At 36.7% G+C, this 16,064-nt stretch overlaps 2 protein-coding genes across 2 annotated transcripts; both read left to right on the forward strand.

Moving 5' to 3' along the window:
- Positions 1 to 8,559: 8,559 nt before the first annotated feature.
- On the forward strand, positions 8,560 to 10,026 carry LOC106434753. Its single transcript, XM_013875609.2, has one exon. It carries the CDS (start codon positions 8,560 to 8,562, stop codon positions 10,024 to 10,026), a length of 1,467 nt encoding a protein of 488 aa, XP_013731063.2.
- A 509-nt stretch (positions 10,027 to 10,535) lies between these two features.
- On the forward strand, positions 10,536 to 14,150 carry LOC106434754. Its single transcript, XM_013875610.2, has one exon. The coding sequence runs from the start codon at positions 10,536 to 10,538 to the stop codon at positions 14,148 to 14,150; it is 3,615 nt and encodes a 1,204-aa protein (XP_013731064.2).
- The last annotated feature ends 1,914 nt before the right edge of the window (positions 14,151 to 16,064 follow it).

Genomic DNA, 16,064 nt, shown 5'->3' on the forward strand with positions numbered 1-16,064 from the left:
GAGAAGATGTGTTATTAGAAAGATAAGGAATTGTGTGTTACAATCGATCGAAATGATCGATTTATATAGAAATGAAAAAGTTGAAGTTACTGTACGTGCATAGTGACAGCGGGACCCATATTGATTATAAAGTCAAAAACTTATGCGCCTCCTCCATTTTCAACACGGCGCTTTTATAACACTCCCCCTTGGGGACCGGTGTCGCTATTATCTCTCGCTTAACGTCTATATTGCCTCGTTAAAAATCTTTCTAGGAAAACCCAATTGGAAAAACCATAGTAAGGTAAAAAGAGTACAACTACGTAAGCTCCTCCTCGAATGAGCAGTCATAGATCCTTATGATGACGCATTCCAATGTTACAAACATGTTTTTTGAATACCGAAGTCGGAAGTGATTTTGTGAAGAGGTCAGCTGCATTGTCGCATGATTGGACATATCTTACTTCAATCTCTTTCTTCTTTACGAGCTCTTGAGTGTATGAGAAGAACTTCGGATGAATATGCTTCGTTCTATCGCTTTTAATATATCCGTCCTTTGTTTGAGCAACACATGCTGCATTATCTTCATATAGAATAGTTGGCTCCATATTTTTGCCAATCCCACTGCTTGAACAGATGTGTCGGCTTATTGATCTTAGCCATACACATTCTCTACTTGCTTCATGGAGTGCAATGATCTCAGCATGATTTGAAGAAGTAGCCACAAGCGTTTGTTTCTGAGAACGCCAAGATATAGCAGTGCCTCCGATCGTAAAAATGTATCCTGTTTGCGATCGGGCTTTGTGTGGATCTGAAAGATATCCTGCATCTGCAAAACCAAAAATTTGACCTTTTGAACTTTTAAGATAAAACAAGCCTAAATCAATGGTCCCTTGGAGGTAACGAAAAACATGTTTAATCCCATTCCAATGCCTTCGAGTTGGAGATGAGCTGAATCTTGCCAAAAGATTCACAGCAAATGATATATCAGGCCGTGTACAATTTGCAAGGTACATCAGCGCTCCAATTGCACTTAGATATGGTACTTCCGGACCAAGTATCTCTTCTTTCTCCTCAGGTGGTCGAAATGGATCACTTTCAATATTAAGTGATCTAACGACCATTGGGGTGCTAAGAAGAGTTGATTTATCCATGTTAAATCGTTTCAACACTCTTTCAGTGTATGTGGATTGATGCACAAATATACCATTTTGTGAATGTTCTATTTGTAGGCCAAGACAATACTGTGTCTGTCCAAGATCTTTCATCTCAAATTCTCCTTTGAGATAGTCTGATGCCTTTTGTATTTCCTTTTGAGTTCCGATAATGTTAAGATCATCAACATATACCGCGATTATTACAAATCCGGATATTGTTTTCTTGATGAAAACACATGGGCATATAGGATCATTCACATATCCTTCTTTTATTAAATGATCACTGAGACGATTATACCACATACGTCCAGATTGCTTTAACCCATATAATGATCTTTGCAATTTTATTGCACATAACTCTTTAGGTTTGGAACTTAATGCTTCTGGCATTTTAAATCCATCAGGGAAATTCATGTAGATATCAGTATCTAATGATCCATATAGATAAGCTGTAACAACATCCATGAGACGCATTTCTAGATTTTTATCAGCTGGTAGACTCATCAGGAATCTAAACGTAATGGCATCCATAACTGGAGAATACGTTTCTTCATAATCGATTCCAGGTCTTTGAGAAAAACCTTGAGCCACTAGACGAGCTTTGTATCTCGTAACCTCATTTTTCTCATTTCGTTTTCGAACGAAAACCCATTTGTACCCAACTGGTCTCACATCTGCAGGTGTGAGCACAATAGATCCAAATACTTCTCGTTTATTAAGCGAATCAAGTTCAACTTGTATTGCATTTTTCCATTGTTCCCAATCATGTCTCTTTTGACATTCATAGACAGATCTTGGTTCTGGATCATCGACTTCTTCATTTATTTCACTTGACACAATATATGAGACAGCATCATTAAGATCATTTTGTTCATTTCTATTCCATATCCTTTTATTATGGATGTAGTTGATAGAAATTTCATGATTACTTTCCGACTCATGATGCTCAACTTTCTCAGTATCCTCATTATTTGTTTCTTCCAAAATACTTTCTGCTATTTTGGATGTGTCATTTATCTTGACATCCTTTTGTTTTCTAGGATTTTTATTCTTAGAACCATCAGGCCTGCCACGCTGCAAGCGTGTTTTAGACTCTTGTGTATCGTCCGCTTTTCCTTGCTCATTTGATATTTTGATACAAGCAGGAGCATTCACGGCTGGTATATGAGATTTAGTTACCGTCTTGGTATCCGCAAATGCATCAGGTAGCTGATTAGCTATACTCTGTAAATGCATGATTCGTCGAACTTCTAGTTCAGACTCTTTAGTAGGAGGGTCAAGATATAGTAATGAAGGTACACTCCATTTGATGTCATTTTCTACATTTTTGTTTTCTCCCCCTAGAACTGGGAATATTTTCTCATCAAAATGACAATCGGCGAAACGTGCCGTAAAAACGTCACCAGTCTGTGGTTCTAGATATCGTATAATTGATGGAGAATCACAACCAACATATATTTCCAATCTTCTTTGTGGTCCCATCTTTGTACGTTGTGGTGGTGCTACAGGCACATATACCGCACAACCAAAGATTCTAAAGTGGTAAATGTTTGGTTCTCGACCAAACGCTAACTGTAGTGGGGAATACTTATGGTATGCACTCGGTCTGATCCGAATGAGTGCTTCTGCATGCAAAATGACATGTCCCCATACAGAGGTTGGAAGTTTTGATCTACTGATCAATGGTCTTGCAATCAATTGCAGACGCTTAATTAAAGATTCAGCCAAACCATTTTGCGTATGAACATGAGCAACCGAATGTTCAACTTCAATTCCCATTACCATACAATAGTCATTGAATGCTTGGGATGTGAATTCACCAGCGTTATCTAGTCTAACTCTTTTAATAGGATAATCAGAAAACTGCGCTCGCAGTTTGATTATCTGAGTTAGAAATCTCGCAAATGCCACATTTCGAGATGATAATAGACAAACGTGTGACCATCTACTGGATGCGTCAATTAATACCATAAAATAGTGGAATGGTCCACAAGGTGGGTGTATAGGTCCACATATATTGCCTTGAATTCTTTCAAGGAACTTTGGTGATTCTTTATTGATTTTGGTTGGCGATGGCCTTACGATCAATTTTCCTAGAGAACATGCAACACATGTCATTTTATTCCCTTGAGAAATCTCCTGGATTTTCAGTGAATGACCATCTGAACTTTCTATGATTTTACGCATCATTGTAGTGCCTGGATGGCCAAGGCGATCATGCCATAATGTGAACTCTTCTGGGTTCCGTTTTACTACAAGATTTGATTCGATTTTATCGATATAAGTATGGTGTAGCCCCGAAGGAAGTTCTGGAAACTTTTCCAATATGTGTTTTCTGCCACATTTCTCAGAAGTTACGTACATGTATTTCTTTCCATCCTCAGTTGCAGACTGAGTATCATATCCGTGAAGATATATGTCTTTGAAACTCAACAAATTCCTTTTAGAACTTGGAGAATATAGAGCATTATTTATGGAAAATTTTGTTTCATTCGGCAAAGTAAAGTTTGCTTTACCAGTTCCTTCAATCACGTCTGCAGGACCTGATATTGTATTGACGACAATTCTTGTCGGTTTTATATCAGAGAAATATCTCTTTTGTCTCAGAATAGTGTGCGTTGTTCCACTATCTGGTATGCATATTTCACGAATCCGTTTCTTGGATATTGTTCCATTAGCATTTTGATCCATTTCTGAAATTGTCATAAATATTAACAAAACAAAAACATAAAATTCATTCATATAATAATTATATAAGGAAACACACAATAATTATATATTAAGGTGATGTTAAAACATCATTATTTGTTTAAAACAGGAAATGTAATAATTATACATGACAATATTGAAAACTATTCAATAGTCTTATTATAAGCATTTCGGCTCTCTTCAGGAGTAATCTAGTCCAGCTCATTAGCGAAGTCGGAGGCATCGAGGTACGATGTCCCTTCAAAGTTTTCAGTGAGGTTCACTTCTTTAGCTTTGCCTTTCGTGGACTCTTGATATAACTTACAGAGATGTGGAGGAGTACGACAGGTACGGGACCAATGTCCTTTACATCCACATCTGTAACACACTGTCCCACGCTTCTGGGTGGTATCCTCTTGAGTTTCTTTACCCTTAGAAACTTGTTCGGATCTAACCCACTTGTTAGATCCCTTCCATTTGGGATTGTAAGTTTTTCCACGTTTATTATTGAAGCGGCGACCATAACCTCGGTTGGTCTGGTTCCTTCTTTCTGAATTTTCTACCGCCGTAGCATTCACTTCAGGGAATGCTTTGGCTCCCGTAGGTCGGGAATTGTGGTTTTTGATTAAGAGCTCATTGTTCTTTTCAGCCAACATGAGCGCAACCATCAATTCAGAAAATCTCGTGTACCCGCATTTTCTGTAAATTTCGGGCAAGAAGTGAAGCTGTTTGTGGAAAGTGATATATGTTTTATTCATCATTTCTGCCTTAGAGACAGGATTACCACAATACTTCAGGAGTGCAACTATCCTCAGGACAGCGGAATTGTAATCCTCAACCTTTTGAAAATCTTGGAACCTCAGATTTTTCCACTCTTCTAGAGCGTGAGGGAGGTTGATTTGTCTCTGGTTATCGAACATTTCTTTTAAAGTTTGCCACAGTTCAGCTGGGTCCTCGACGTTTGCATAGTCGTGCGTTAGATTTTCATCTAAATGCTTCTTCAGGAAGATTATCGCTTCGGCTATATGCTCGGGTGGTGATTTGTTACCGATTACAATTGTTTTGGTTATCTTTTTCATCACCAGATATGGTTTCACGTTTGTGACCCACCCGACGTAATTTTCGCCAGTTATTTTCGGGCCGGGAACTGGAGTTTCTCGATGTTTGCCATTTGTATTTCTAAAAACACAAAATAAAATATTTTATTAGAATTTCGTAATTTTAAAACGAACCATTTATATTGATAATACACGCAATTACAAGGAGAAGCGATGTAAAGAAAATTAAACCGATATTCATCTTAAATTCACTTTGAGTAAATTCTCCAACGAATAAACCATAAATAGAAACACAAATAAAAATGGCACATAAAAACAAAAGTGCGCGAATCATCTTTCTTGAAATGAAAAATCGGAGGAGAGCGATTTGAAATTTTTGAGAGGAGATGAAATGTTTTGGATGATGAAATGGAGTGAAAATGAGTTGTATTTATAGATGAAAATCACTGTTCATGACCGTTGGAGAAAGGAGAAATTTTTGAAAAATTTTCTTTGTGACCGTTGGTGTTAAATCGAGTGCACCAAAAATCAGTCTAAAAATATCGTATTAAACAGTCAATCAAATCTATAAAATTTCATAAATGTAAAAAAAATTATGACAATGAAATATTTATGTTATGACAATAAATCATGCGACGGCTCAGCCGATCATTGCAGAGTAATAAATTACACGGCGGCTCGGCCGACCAATTAATAATAAACAGAATATAAGGCGGCTCGGCCGACCAATAAATAAATTAAATTACTAGTAAATAATATAGGCGGTATTCCGGCCATTATAACATGATATAAATAATAGTAGAGGCGGTATACTGACTATTATAACAGGGTATAAATGATACAAATAAATTTTACCGAATCGCAGAGTGATCGTGCTGATAACGTGCTATAAAATAACTTATGATTTTATAGTATTGAGAAATTTAAATAAGGGCAAAATTTTATACCCATAGGAAGAAGATAACCCTGATAACAAGAGAAGATGTGTTATTAGAAAGATAAGGAATTGTGTGTTACAATCGATCGAAATGATCGATTTATATAGAAGTGAAAAAGTTGAAGTTACTGTGCGTGCATAGTGACAGCGAGACCCGTATTAATTATAAAGTCAAAAACTTCTGCGTCTCCTCCATTTTCAACATGGCACTTTTATAACACCCTTTAATTATTCCCAATAATGCATCCCCAGCCCATCAGATCAATTATTTATAGTTTAGTGATGTTCTCGTTTCCATCCAACACATATAGAAAGCTTTATAATTCGCATAGAAAATCAATATGCGTGTTAGTTTTGTATATAAACACATAGAGTTCTAATGGTAAAAACAGTTCAAGCGGATCAAATGCAGATCAAAACAGATCAAGTGGATCAAGTGCTGATCAAACAGATCAAACAACTTATTACAGTTATTATAGTCGGGTCAATGATCAAACGGATCTAACCGGATTTTAAATTTTAATTTAATTTTAAATTAAGTAACTATATATATAAGTATAACTATAAATTATTTTGATACAATTTTATATCATTGTTAGAATCTAAAATGATATGAAAATAGAAAAAAATAAATGATATAAAATATGACGAAAACTAATTTGTTTAGACAGATATTAGAAAGATGTGAAATTTTTATGATTTTTAAAGAACTGCAAATTTTTACTTGAATTTAAAAATATATGATTTTGATATCGAATCAGGTTACAATTTTAACGTCTTATAACAGTTTATAATGAGAAAAACAATTTAAAAATAGAATATATATTTGAATAATAAAAATTACAATAAAATACATAATATATAAATACAATAATAAATAACAATAAATAGTGCATTAAAATTGTGAAACTGTATTTTTAAAATTAAAATATGAAAATATTAGTAATTGACCAAATGTGTCTATCTTCCATTAATACATATATATATATATATATATTTACATAATATATATTTGTTTATTTAAGTACAATATTATACATTTGCATAATTAAAAACGCACACATCATATAAATAATTTAGATAAATGTTCTAACAAAAATAAAAAAAATAAGTTGACAATTAAATTTTTTTGTATTGTAAAAGTTGTAAGTTAAATAGAATGAAAATGTGTTTTTATATAAGAATATTAAATATATCATTACTTTGTAATAAAATTATTTATTGGTCAAAGGAAAAAAATTAGTGAACCACCACCAAATGCTAGCAGACAAAACTGCATGTAGAAGATCTGTCTTTTTTCATAAAAAGACAAAAAAATCTAATCTACATGCAGATCTCCTGAAAAACAAGTTTAAAATAAAGGCTTCGAATGGTATGCAGATCAAGAAAACGCAGATCAAACCAAAAATGTAGATCAAACAGAACAAATGAGATCATGCAGAACAAATGCAGATCTAACTAGTTAAGCTAATTTATCGAATTAGTGTATTTAACCAAATGTTAAAAATAATTTTATAAATTAAATAATCTAAAACAAAAATACAAATGTTTATCAATTGTTTTTTATTAATTTAATATATACAAAGAAATTTTAAACATTATATAAAAGGTAAACACGATTACAACAAAAAACCCGTAAAAAAGATTTATCATTCTAATAAATATATTGAAATTTAAAAATTATATAAAATTCATTAAAATGACAAAGAGTATTCCATTTCTAATTAATTATTTTTATAATCCAAATTAAAATATAATTAAGATCCAAAGACGTTAATTAGGGATGAACATAAAATCCTTAACCTGAATTTCGAACTGAACCCGAACAGAAATATTGACTTGTACCAAGTCCAAAATGTAAAAAAAAAAAAAAAACTTGAATGTGTTTTCTTGGGTGTTATAAAACATATATGAACCAAAAGTGTTATTAACCGAACCTAAACGGGTGAAAATCTGAAAACTATTATACAAATTTTTATATAAACAATTATTATTATTATTTTAAATAAAAGAAACATTTTATAAAAAAATTATTTAAAAATATATAAAATCCATTCATTTGTTATATGTTAACAAAAAGCGTTATAATATATATGAATGAACAATATATATATATACATAAGACAATATATTTTATTCTATAAAAATATAAAGTGATTTTATGAAAATTTATGAATATACAAACTAAATATATATTATTTTGTATAATTATATTTATAAAATATAATATATATAAGAAAATATATATTTTATACATTATTTCTATAAATAAATTCATCTAACAATAAATTATTACATAAGTATGAGAAATGAAAATGTTAAATTATACTTTTAAAGTGATTTATGTTTGGTTTAAAAGTTAATGAATTTAATGAAATAATCTATACAATTAACAATGATGACAAAAAACTATACAATTAATAAGGAAATAAATAAAGTTGTGTGTAGTGTAGTATTTATAGGTGGAGTGAGGAGAAGTTGTTGAGAAGTCTTTTTCTCTCTAGGAACCCCAAGTGGGTATGAGTTGTATCCAGTAAACTAAAGGGTGAGTGCATCGATAAGTGAGATTTAAAAGTCTAAACACGTTTGATTAAAGATTTCTTAACCACTTTCATTGGTTTTCGAGTGCTTCCGCTTGCTTTTAACAAAAGAAAAGGTGTTTCTTATCTCTGTTCTTAGAGAGTAAGAAGGTTTTGGTGGTGGAAAAATTTATTTCGAAGTTCCTGTGCCCATTTAAGCCATGTCGTTAGCCATGGACAGAGCCTTAATGGCTTTGTCGTTAGATGAAGAAGATACCCCGTTTGAGATGCCAGATCTACCAGGTTTCACCTCTGCTGAAGAAAATAAACTCAGCCTGATGGGAAGGCTCTTAAACCCAGAGAGACAAAGGATGTCTAATCTCATTATCCAAATGCCCAGAAAATGGCAAAAAGAAGGTAAAGTCAGAGGTATAGCCCTGTCTCAAGAGAAGTTCCAGTTCATCTTCAACTCCGAACACGACCTTCAAGATGTTCTGGACAAGGGAGTTCAGACACATTACGAGTGGGTCATAGTCTTAGAGCGATGGATGGAAAACCCACCGGAAGATTATCTGCAGTACATCCCGCTCTGGGTCAGAATAAGTAACATTTCGGAGACTTTTTACACGGTGGAGGCGATAGGAAAGCTAGGTGACTTTGTGGGAAAGGTTGAACTAGTAGCTTTCGACCCCTCCAAGCCGGTCACGCAGAACTACATCAGGGTGCTGGTGAAATTCAACGTGGCTAACCCTCTAAGGATGTCTAAAGCTCTCACTTACAAAGGCAAATCTTTTGTTATCCACTACAACTATGAGAATGTGCAGAAAAGATGCTTTGAATGCTTCAGACTGAATCATGAGAAGGACTACTGTCCCTTAGTAGTCAGGAAAAGACAAGAAGAAGCGGCCGAAAGGAGAAGTAAAGTCTCCCCCCAGTCTACCCCGCTGCAACCCTTTTTCAAAGAAGGTGATCCACTCAAAGGTGTGCTTGCTGATTACCAAGTCGGTATCAACCCAATGAATGGCAGACCTAAAATTTCAAAAGAGGTTCTTGAAGAGTTGCGAAGATATCTGCTTGCTGACACTGGGGAAAACAGAGAGATAAAGGAGTATAAAATCAAACAATCTGTCAGTCTTGCTGAAAAAGATCCAGTGGCTCAAAAGCTGTGTCTACAGCTGGAGGCTCCACCTCAAGTGACCAAAGAACTCAACAAAGGAAAAGGGCTAGTCTTCGACTACTCCAAGAAATCAGAAACAGAGCAGTCCGGTGCAAGGAGAGAACCAGCTGAGAAACTGATGGCAGCCTCGATCAAAGCCCACTCTTCTCTGATCCTCAAAAGAGACAATGAAGTCTTGCTGTTGCGTGACAAAGAAGAGAGTGATGGTGGGTATTTCTCTTCGCATTCTGATGAACCTACGGGCTTCAGTGCTGGATTCTATGAGTCTGGTTCTGCCGGGTTTGTCAAGAAGCGCTCTTACCAGAGGAAAAGACCCCCCAAAGCTAGAAGAATGCAAAGGAAGTTCACAGAGAAAGAGAGGGGAGAGATACTGGAAGGTCACAGGAGAGAAGGAAAACAAGAGGTGGGATGCAAGAAAAGGAAGTGGGACGGTGAAGGGGAGAGGAGTAGGTCAATCAGCAAGGCACCTTGCATTAAGGTGATCCCAAATGAGGGATCGCCCAAGCTTTAATGAGTATTTTGAGCTGGAATTGTCAAGGCTTGGGACGGCCTCAAGGTTTGACGATTCAGAGACTCCGGGAGATGCGTCAATACCATTTTCCGGAAATTTTATTTCTTATGGAAACGAAAAACTGTCGGAATGTTGTGGAAGATTTAAAAGTTTGGTTGGGTTATGATCGATACCATATTGTAAGTCCAAGAGGCCTCAGTGGTGGATTGGCAATTTTGTGGAAGAAATCGGTTTCTCTAGATATTAAATTTTCAGACAGAAATGTTATCGACTGTCTTGTAAATTATGGAGATTTCTCCTTTTTTCTCTCTTGCATCTATGGGGAGCCTTCGGCGGTAGGGAAAGATGTGATTTGGGAAAGATTGAATCGCATTGGAGTGCTGAGGAAGGAACCGTGGTGTCTAGTGGGAGACTTTAATGAAATTCAAAATAATGATGAAAAATCGGGAGGCCCCTCGAGACCGGTGGAGTCTTTCTTATCTTTCACTTCCATGCTCAAGATCTGTGGGATGGAGGAACTGGATGCGAAAGGAGATCGCTTCACATGGAGTGGCAAGAGAGGTAATCACTGGGTTCAATGCTGTTTGGACCGCTGTTTTGGAAATAAGGAATGGTTCAAATTATTTCCGTCTTCGAATCAAACTTTCATGGACAAAAGGGGATCAGATCACAGGCCAGTGTGGGTCAAGTTCCGTGCAATGCAAGATAGATTCAGAGGGCAGTTCCGCTTTGATAAAAGGCTGATGCTCAGTATGGAAGTCAAAAAGGAAGTTGAGGGTGCCTGGTCTTGTGCTCGGGGAGATGGGTCTTTATCCTCCAAGATCACAAACTGCAGGAAAGTTCTCAGTGGCTGGAAGAAGAAGCGCATCTTTAATGCAAAAGATAAAATCAACCTCTTACAACAACGGCTGGAGTGGTTCGAATCGAAACCGTACCAATGTCGCTTCATGGTCAATAATCTAAAGAAGGAGTTGATTAGGGCATACAAAGAAGAGGAGATGTTCTGGTGGCAAAAAAGCAGAGATAAATGGCTTACTAGAGGAGATAGAAACACAGATTTCTTCCACAATTCAGTCAAGGTAAGACGCTCTTCAAATCAACTCACAAAGCTAAAGAACAGTCATGGAGTGGAGCAGCGATCTGATGGGGCGAAAGCAGAGGTGGCCATTGAGTACTTCACTAATCTCTTCGAATCCTCCAATCCTAGTTCGTATGAGGATGCTTTTGCAAGTATGATCCCGAAGGTGACTGTCAACATGAACGCTTCTCTCCTTCTCAAAGTCTCAAAGGAAGAAGTTCGTGAAGCCATTTTCTCAATCAAACCAGAGAGTGCCCCTGGACCCGATGGAATGAATGGGCTGTTCTTCCAAAAATACTGGAACATCATAGGAGAGGATGTTACAAAAGAGATCATGAGTGTGTTTGAGTCAGGTACAATGCCTTCAGAATGGAACTTCACATATCTCTGTTTGATTCCTAAAGTCCCAGACCCGGAAAACATGATTGAGATCAGGCCAATAAGCCTTTGCTCAGTTCTATATAAAGCAGTCTCAAACATCATGGTGAAGCGTTTACAACCGTTCCTCAAAGACTTAGTTTCACCCAATCAGTCTGCGTTTGTGAGTGATCGCTCAATCACTGACAATATACTGATTGCACATGAAGCGGTTCATGCGTTGAGAACTCACACTAAGACCTCAAAGGAGTACATGGCTATAAAAACGGACATGTCGAAAGCGTACGATAGAGTGGAATGGTCCTACATATGTTCCCTTCTGAAGGCGATGGGCTTCGACAGTGTATGGGTGAACCTCATAATGATGTGTATCTCTACTGTGACTTATGCTGTCCTCATCAACGACCAACCATTTGGTTTGATCTCTCCTAAACGAGGCATAAGACAGGGTGACCCTCTGTCCCCTTTCTTGTTTGTCTTATGCTCTGAAGGTTTATCCCACCTTTTGGAAGTGGCGGAGAGAAATGGCTTCCTGGAAGGTATGAAATTTCATGAAGCTGGGCCATCTATCCATCACCTATTCTTCGCCGACGATAGCCTCTTTATATGCAAAGCCTCCTGCTCACAAGGAAGAAATCTGAAGCGCATCCTAAACTACTACGGTGAAGCTACGGGCCAAGTAATAAACCTGCAGAAATCTTCGTTAACCTTTGGTAATAACATTCCAGAGTTGACAAAGATGAGCCTCAAACGGATCTTTGGTATTTATCAAGAAGGTGGAGCTAGTAAATACCTTGGATTGCCAGAATGCTTCTCAGGCTCGAAGGTGGACCTTCTGGAGTACCTCAAGGACAGAACACAAAACAGACTGGAAGCTTGGTATATAAGGAATCTATCACAAGGTGGAAAGGAGGTACTCATCAAATCCACAGCCTCAGCTATTCCAAGTTTTGCTATGGCTAGCTTCCGGCTCCCCAAAACTCTTCTCAAAAAACTAGCGAGCATCATGGCAAATTTCTGGTGGAGCTCAGACCCTAACCAAAGGAAAATCCATTGGGTATCATGGGAGAAGTTATGCCTACCAAAGAATCTGGGGGGAATGGGGTTCAGAGAGCTTGAATGTTTCAACCAGGCCATGTTAGCCAAACAGGGATGGAATATGATCACTCAACCGGAAGGACTCTTGCAGTCCTTTCTAAAGAGCAGGTACTTCCCAACTGGTGATTTTCTATATGCAGCAGAAGGGATTAGACCTTCTTTTGGCTGGCGTAGTCTATTACATGGAAGGGCCTTGCTGATCAAGGGATTGCAAAAGAGAATTGGCAACGGTGAGAACACTTGTGTATGGACGGACCGATGGGTGAATGACCCGGTTGAGGGGCTGAGAGCTCCTTGGATGATGAACAATCACTTTGAGGTTAATCATAAGGTAGCTTCTCTTATTGATAACACTTCGAAGAGGTGGAATGTGGAGGCTCTACTTCAGGTCTTTGCGATAGGAGACATAGAAATCCTTTTGAGGAACCAGCCGGCTGTAAACAGAGAGGATTTCTATGCTTGGAAATTCAATAAATCAGGAAAATTCTCTGTGAAATCAGCTTACTGGCTCGCATGTGATACCAAGACCAGGGAGAATTGCCCAGAGATGCTAGCTCTTCCCTCTTTGAACCCTCTCAAGGACTCTATATGGAAGGTACTCACTGCTCCGAAAATTAGGATCTTCATATGGAAATCCTTGAGTGATGCAATCTCAGTAGCGGATTTGCTCAGCTCGAGAGGGGTGAAGATGGATAGTCGATGTCAAATTTGTGGGAATGAGGGAGAATCGATTAATCACTTGTTGTTTCAGTGCACCCTTTCTCGTCAAGTGTGGGCTGAAGCAGGCATTCCACAACCTGAATTTGGCTTTCATGAAACGTCTATCTACCAGAACATCTCGTACCTGGTGGACTTGAAAAAGAGACGGTTGGGAGTGAATGAGAACAAAAGAGCTTGGCCTTGGATAATATGGAGGATTTGGAAGAGCAGGAATGAATTTCTATTCAAAGGGTATGAGTGGTCTGCAAAGGAGATAGCTCAAAAGGCCTTTGAGGATTCGGAAGAGTGGTTTTTGGCTCAGACTATGGAGGAAGAAATAACACAAGCAGAACCTACTCAGGAGAAGAGAGAAAACTTGAAATGGAGTCCTCCACCAAAGGACTGGACCATGTGCAATATTGGATATGATTGGAACAAACATTCTCGAATCTTGGGTGTGGCCTGGGTAGTAAGGAACCACAGAGGGGTGGTTTTATTTCACAGTAGAAGTTCCTTTGCTCAAATCCCAAACAAGGAAGAGGCTAGACTTCAAGCCATTCTATGGGCAGTGGAGAGTATGGCTAGTCTCAAACTTAGCAAGGTGGTTTTTGCAGGTCAATTTAAGGAGGAATTTGAAGCGGTGATGAAACCTATGGACTGGCCATTGTATGCGTTTCAGAGCGGGGAGATCTCAAAGGCTTTACTGGCGGTGAAGGATGCTCAACTATTGGTAGTTTATCGAAATTCTAATAGATGTGCATCCCTCATTGCTACAAGTGTAACCAGAGAAAATCGTCACCAATCCTATGTGGCTTCGGGTCCTCCTTGTTGGCTTTTTGAGTTGTTCGTGAATGAGAGCAGGTTTTTGTAATCTTGATTGTCTTGGGGTTGAAGTTTGGAGAGATCAAGATTTCTAGTTGTTTTGGGATGGGGTTTGTTGGTGTTGTAGTTTGATGTTGTATCGTTCCCTTCCTTTGAGAGGGTCCATATCTGTGACTTTTTATATATAATCAAAACCAGTGTTAAAAAAAAAAAAGTGTAGTATTTATAGGTAAAAATAAAATAATTAGAAAAAAAAAGAAAATTGCTCATTGGACATATGTGTTTCCCCCGACCTCTTTTCTTCCTTTCACGCAGTACAATTTTCTTAACACATAAAATGGTCTGCTTGCAGTTCATTAATTTTTTTAATATTTTTTTTCTGGATCTTCGTATCAATGTGTGAATGGGGAATAACTGCAGATAGAACTGCATCACTTTTGGTTCTGCTATTCTTCTGCTTTTTCTTCTGCGTTGCATTCAAACCCAAAAAAATAGTGAATAGGTGTTAAAATGCAGTTCTCCTGCAACCCATATGATCTGCATCTCTCCTGCCCTTCCCATTCATAACCATAATCATTGGCTTCGATTTAGTTATAAGCACGGCGAAGCTATGGCGTGGGAAGGGGGTGCCTGTACACCCATAATCTTGTAAATAATTAATGTATTTTATACCAAAATATTTATGTGCACCCATAATAATATATAAATTGCACCCATAAAAATAGATAAAGTATGATAGAAGAAAATAAATTTAATCTATTGGGCAAGGTTAAACATAATTTAGCCAACTTAAAAATCAATATAACTTGAATTTTAAAGCCAATGTATGTCTAAAATCTTTATAGATTAAAAATTTCTAATTATTAAAAAACTTAGCCGATTTAAGAAATCAGAAATAACTCAAACTATTTACCTAGGTTTTGAATTTTTCTAAATATCTAAATTACTAGTTTACGATTAAACTCTAAAACAACAAATTTTATGCATCACAGTACAAACAGTTCTACGCAAACTAGTTTTTTAAAATGTACATAAACTTTATAAATGATTATCTGATTTATTTTATTAAAATATGATAACGAAATAATGCTAAACTGATCGAAATAATTAAATATTGAAGATATTTAAATGATATCAGCTTGCTCCAGTCTTTTGACTTCATCTTCCTTCAATCTTTCTTGATACGCGTCTGGATCTTCTTCTTTCTTAATCGGCTTCGGATCTGGGATTGATTCCTCAAGAGCATCCTTCAATCCCAAGATCGATAGGTGAGCCAACATCCTCTTCTTCCACATCAAGGATAGGCTTACTGGACTGACCTATCCTAAGTTATTTCTTGTGAACAAAAAAGGGTTAAGAAAAAAAATATAATATAGTTGTTTAAAATAAAAATGTAGTTATTATTTAGCTAATACATAGCATTATATATAAATTAGTATTTGAATTATGAATATATTTATAAAATTGTGCCTCCCGCTAAAAGAGTTTCTAGATCCGCTACTGGACTGACCTACCCTACGCAGGGGCGGACCCACATTGATGGGTATGGGCCACGTGCCCCTAACTGATTATATAAAATTTGTGTTTACAACTGCCATGTTTTGCTCCTATATCTCAGTGGTGTTAGTGTATCCACATTTTTGCTTGTGTGAAAGGTTCAATACCCCGTAACTGAAGCTTTTAACATACCATATTGTTTCGTCCTATATTATTGTCTGCGGATCCCATTGAAAGAAACATCATTTTGTCGCAAAAAAAAAAGAAACATCATTTCCATGTAATTTGTTTTTGGTACATTTATTTTGTTATGCATGATTTTCTTTTTGTTTCTTTTTCTTTTAAACTAGTTCGTACCTTCATTCGTTTCTTTTATACTAGAGTCTGTTGAAAAAATTCTAGAACAACTAAGTTATTTCTTGACAACAAAAAAGATTAACAAAAAAATATAATATAGTTGTTTAAA

Source organism: Brassica napus, chromosome C7 (assembly GCF_020379485.1).
Source record: "Brassica napus cultivar Da-Ae chromosome C7, Da-Ae, whole genome shotgun sequence".
Taxonomy (NCBI): Eukaryota; Viridiplantae; Streptophyta; class Magnoliopsida; order Brassicales; family Brassicaceae; genus Brassica; species Brassica napus.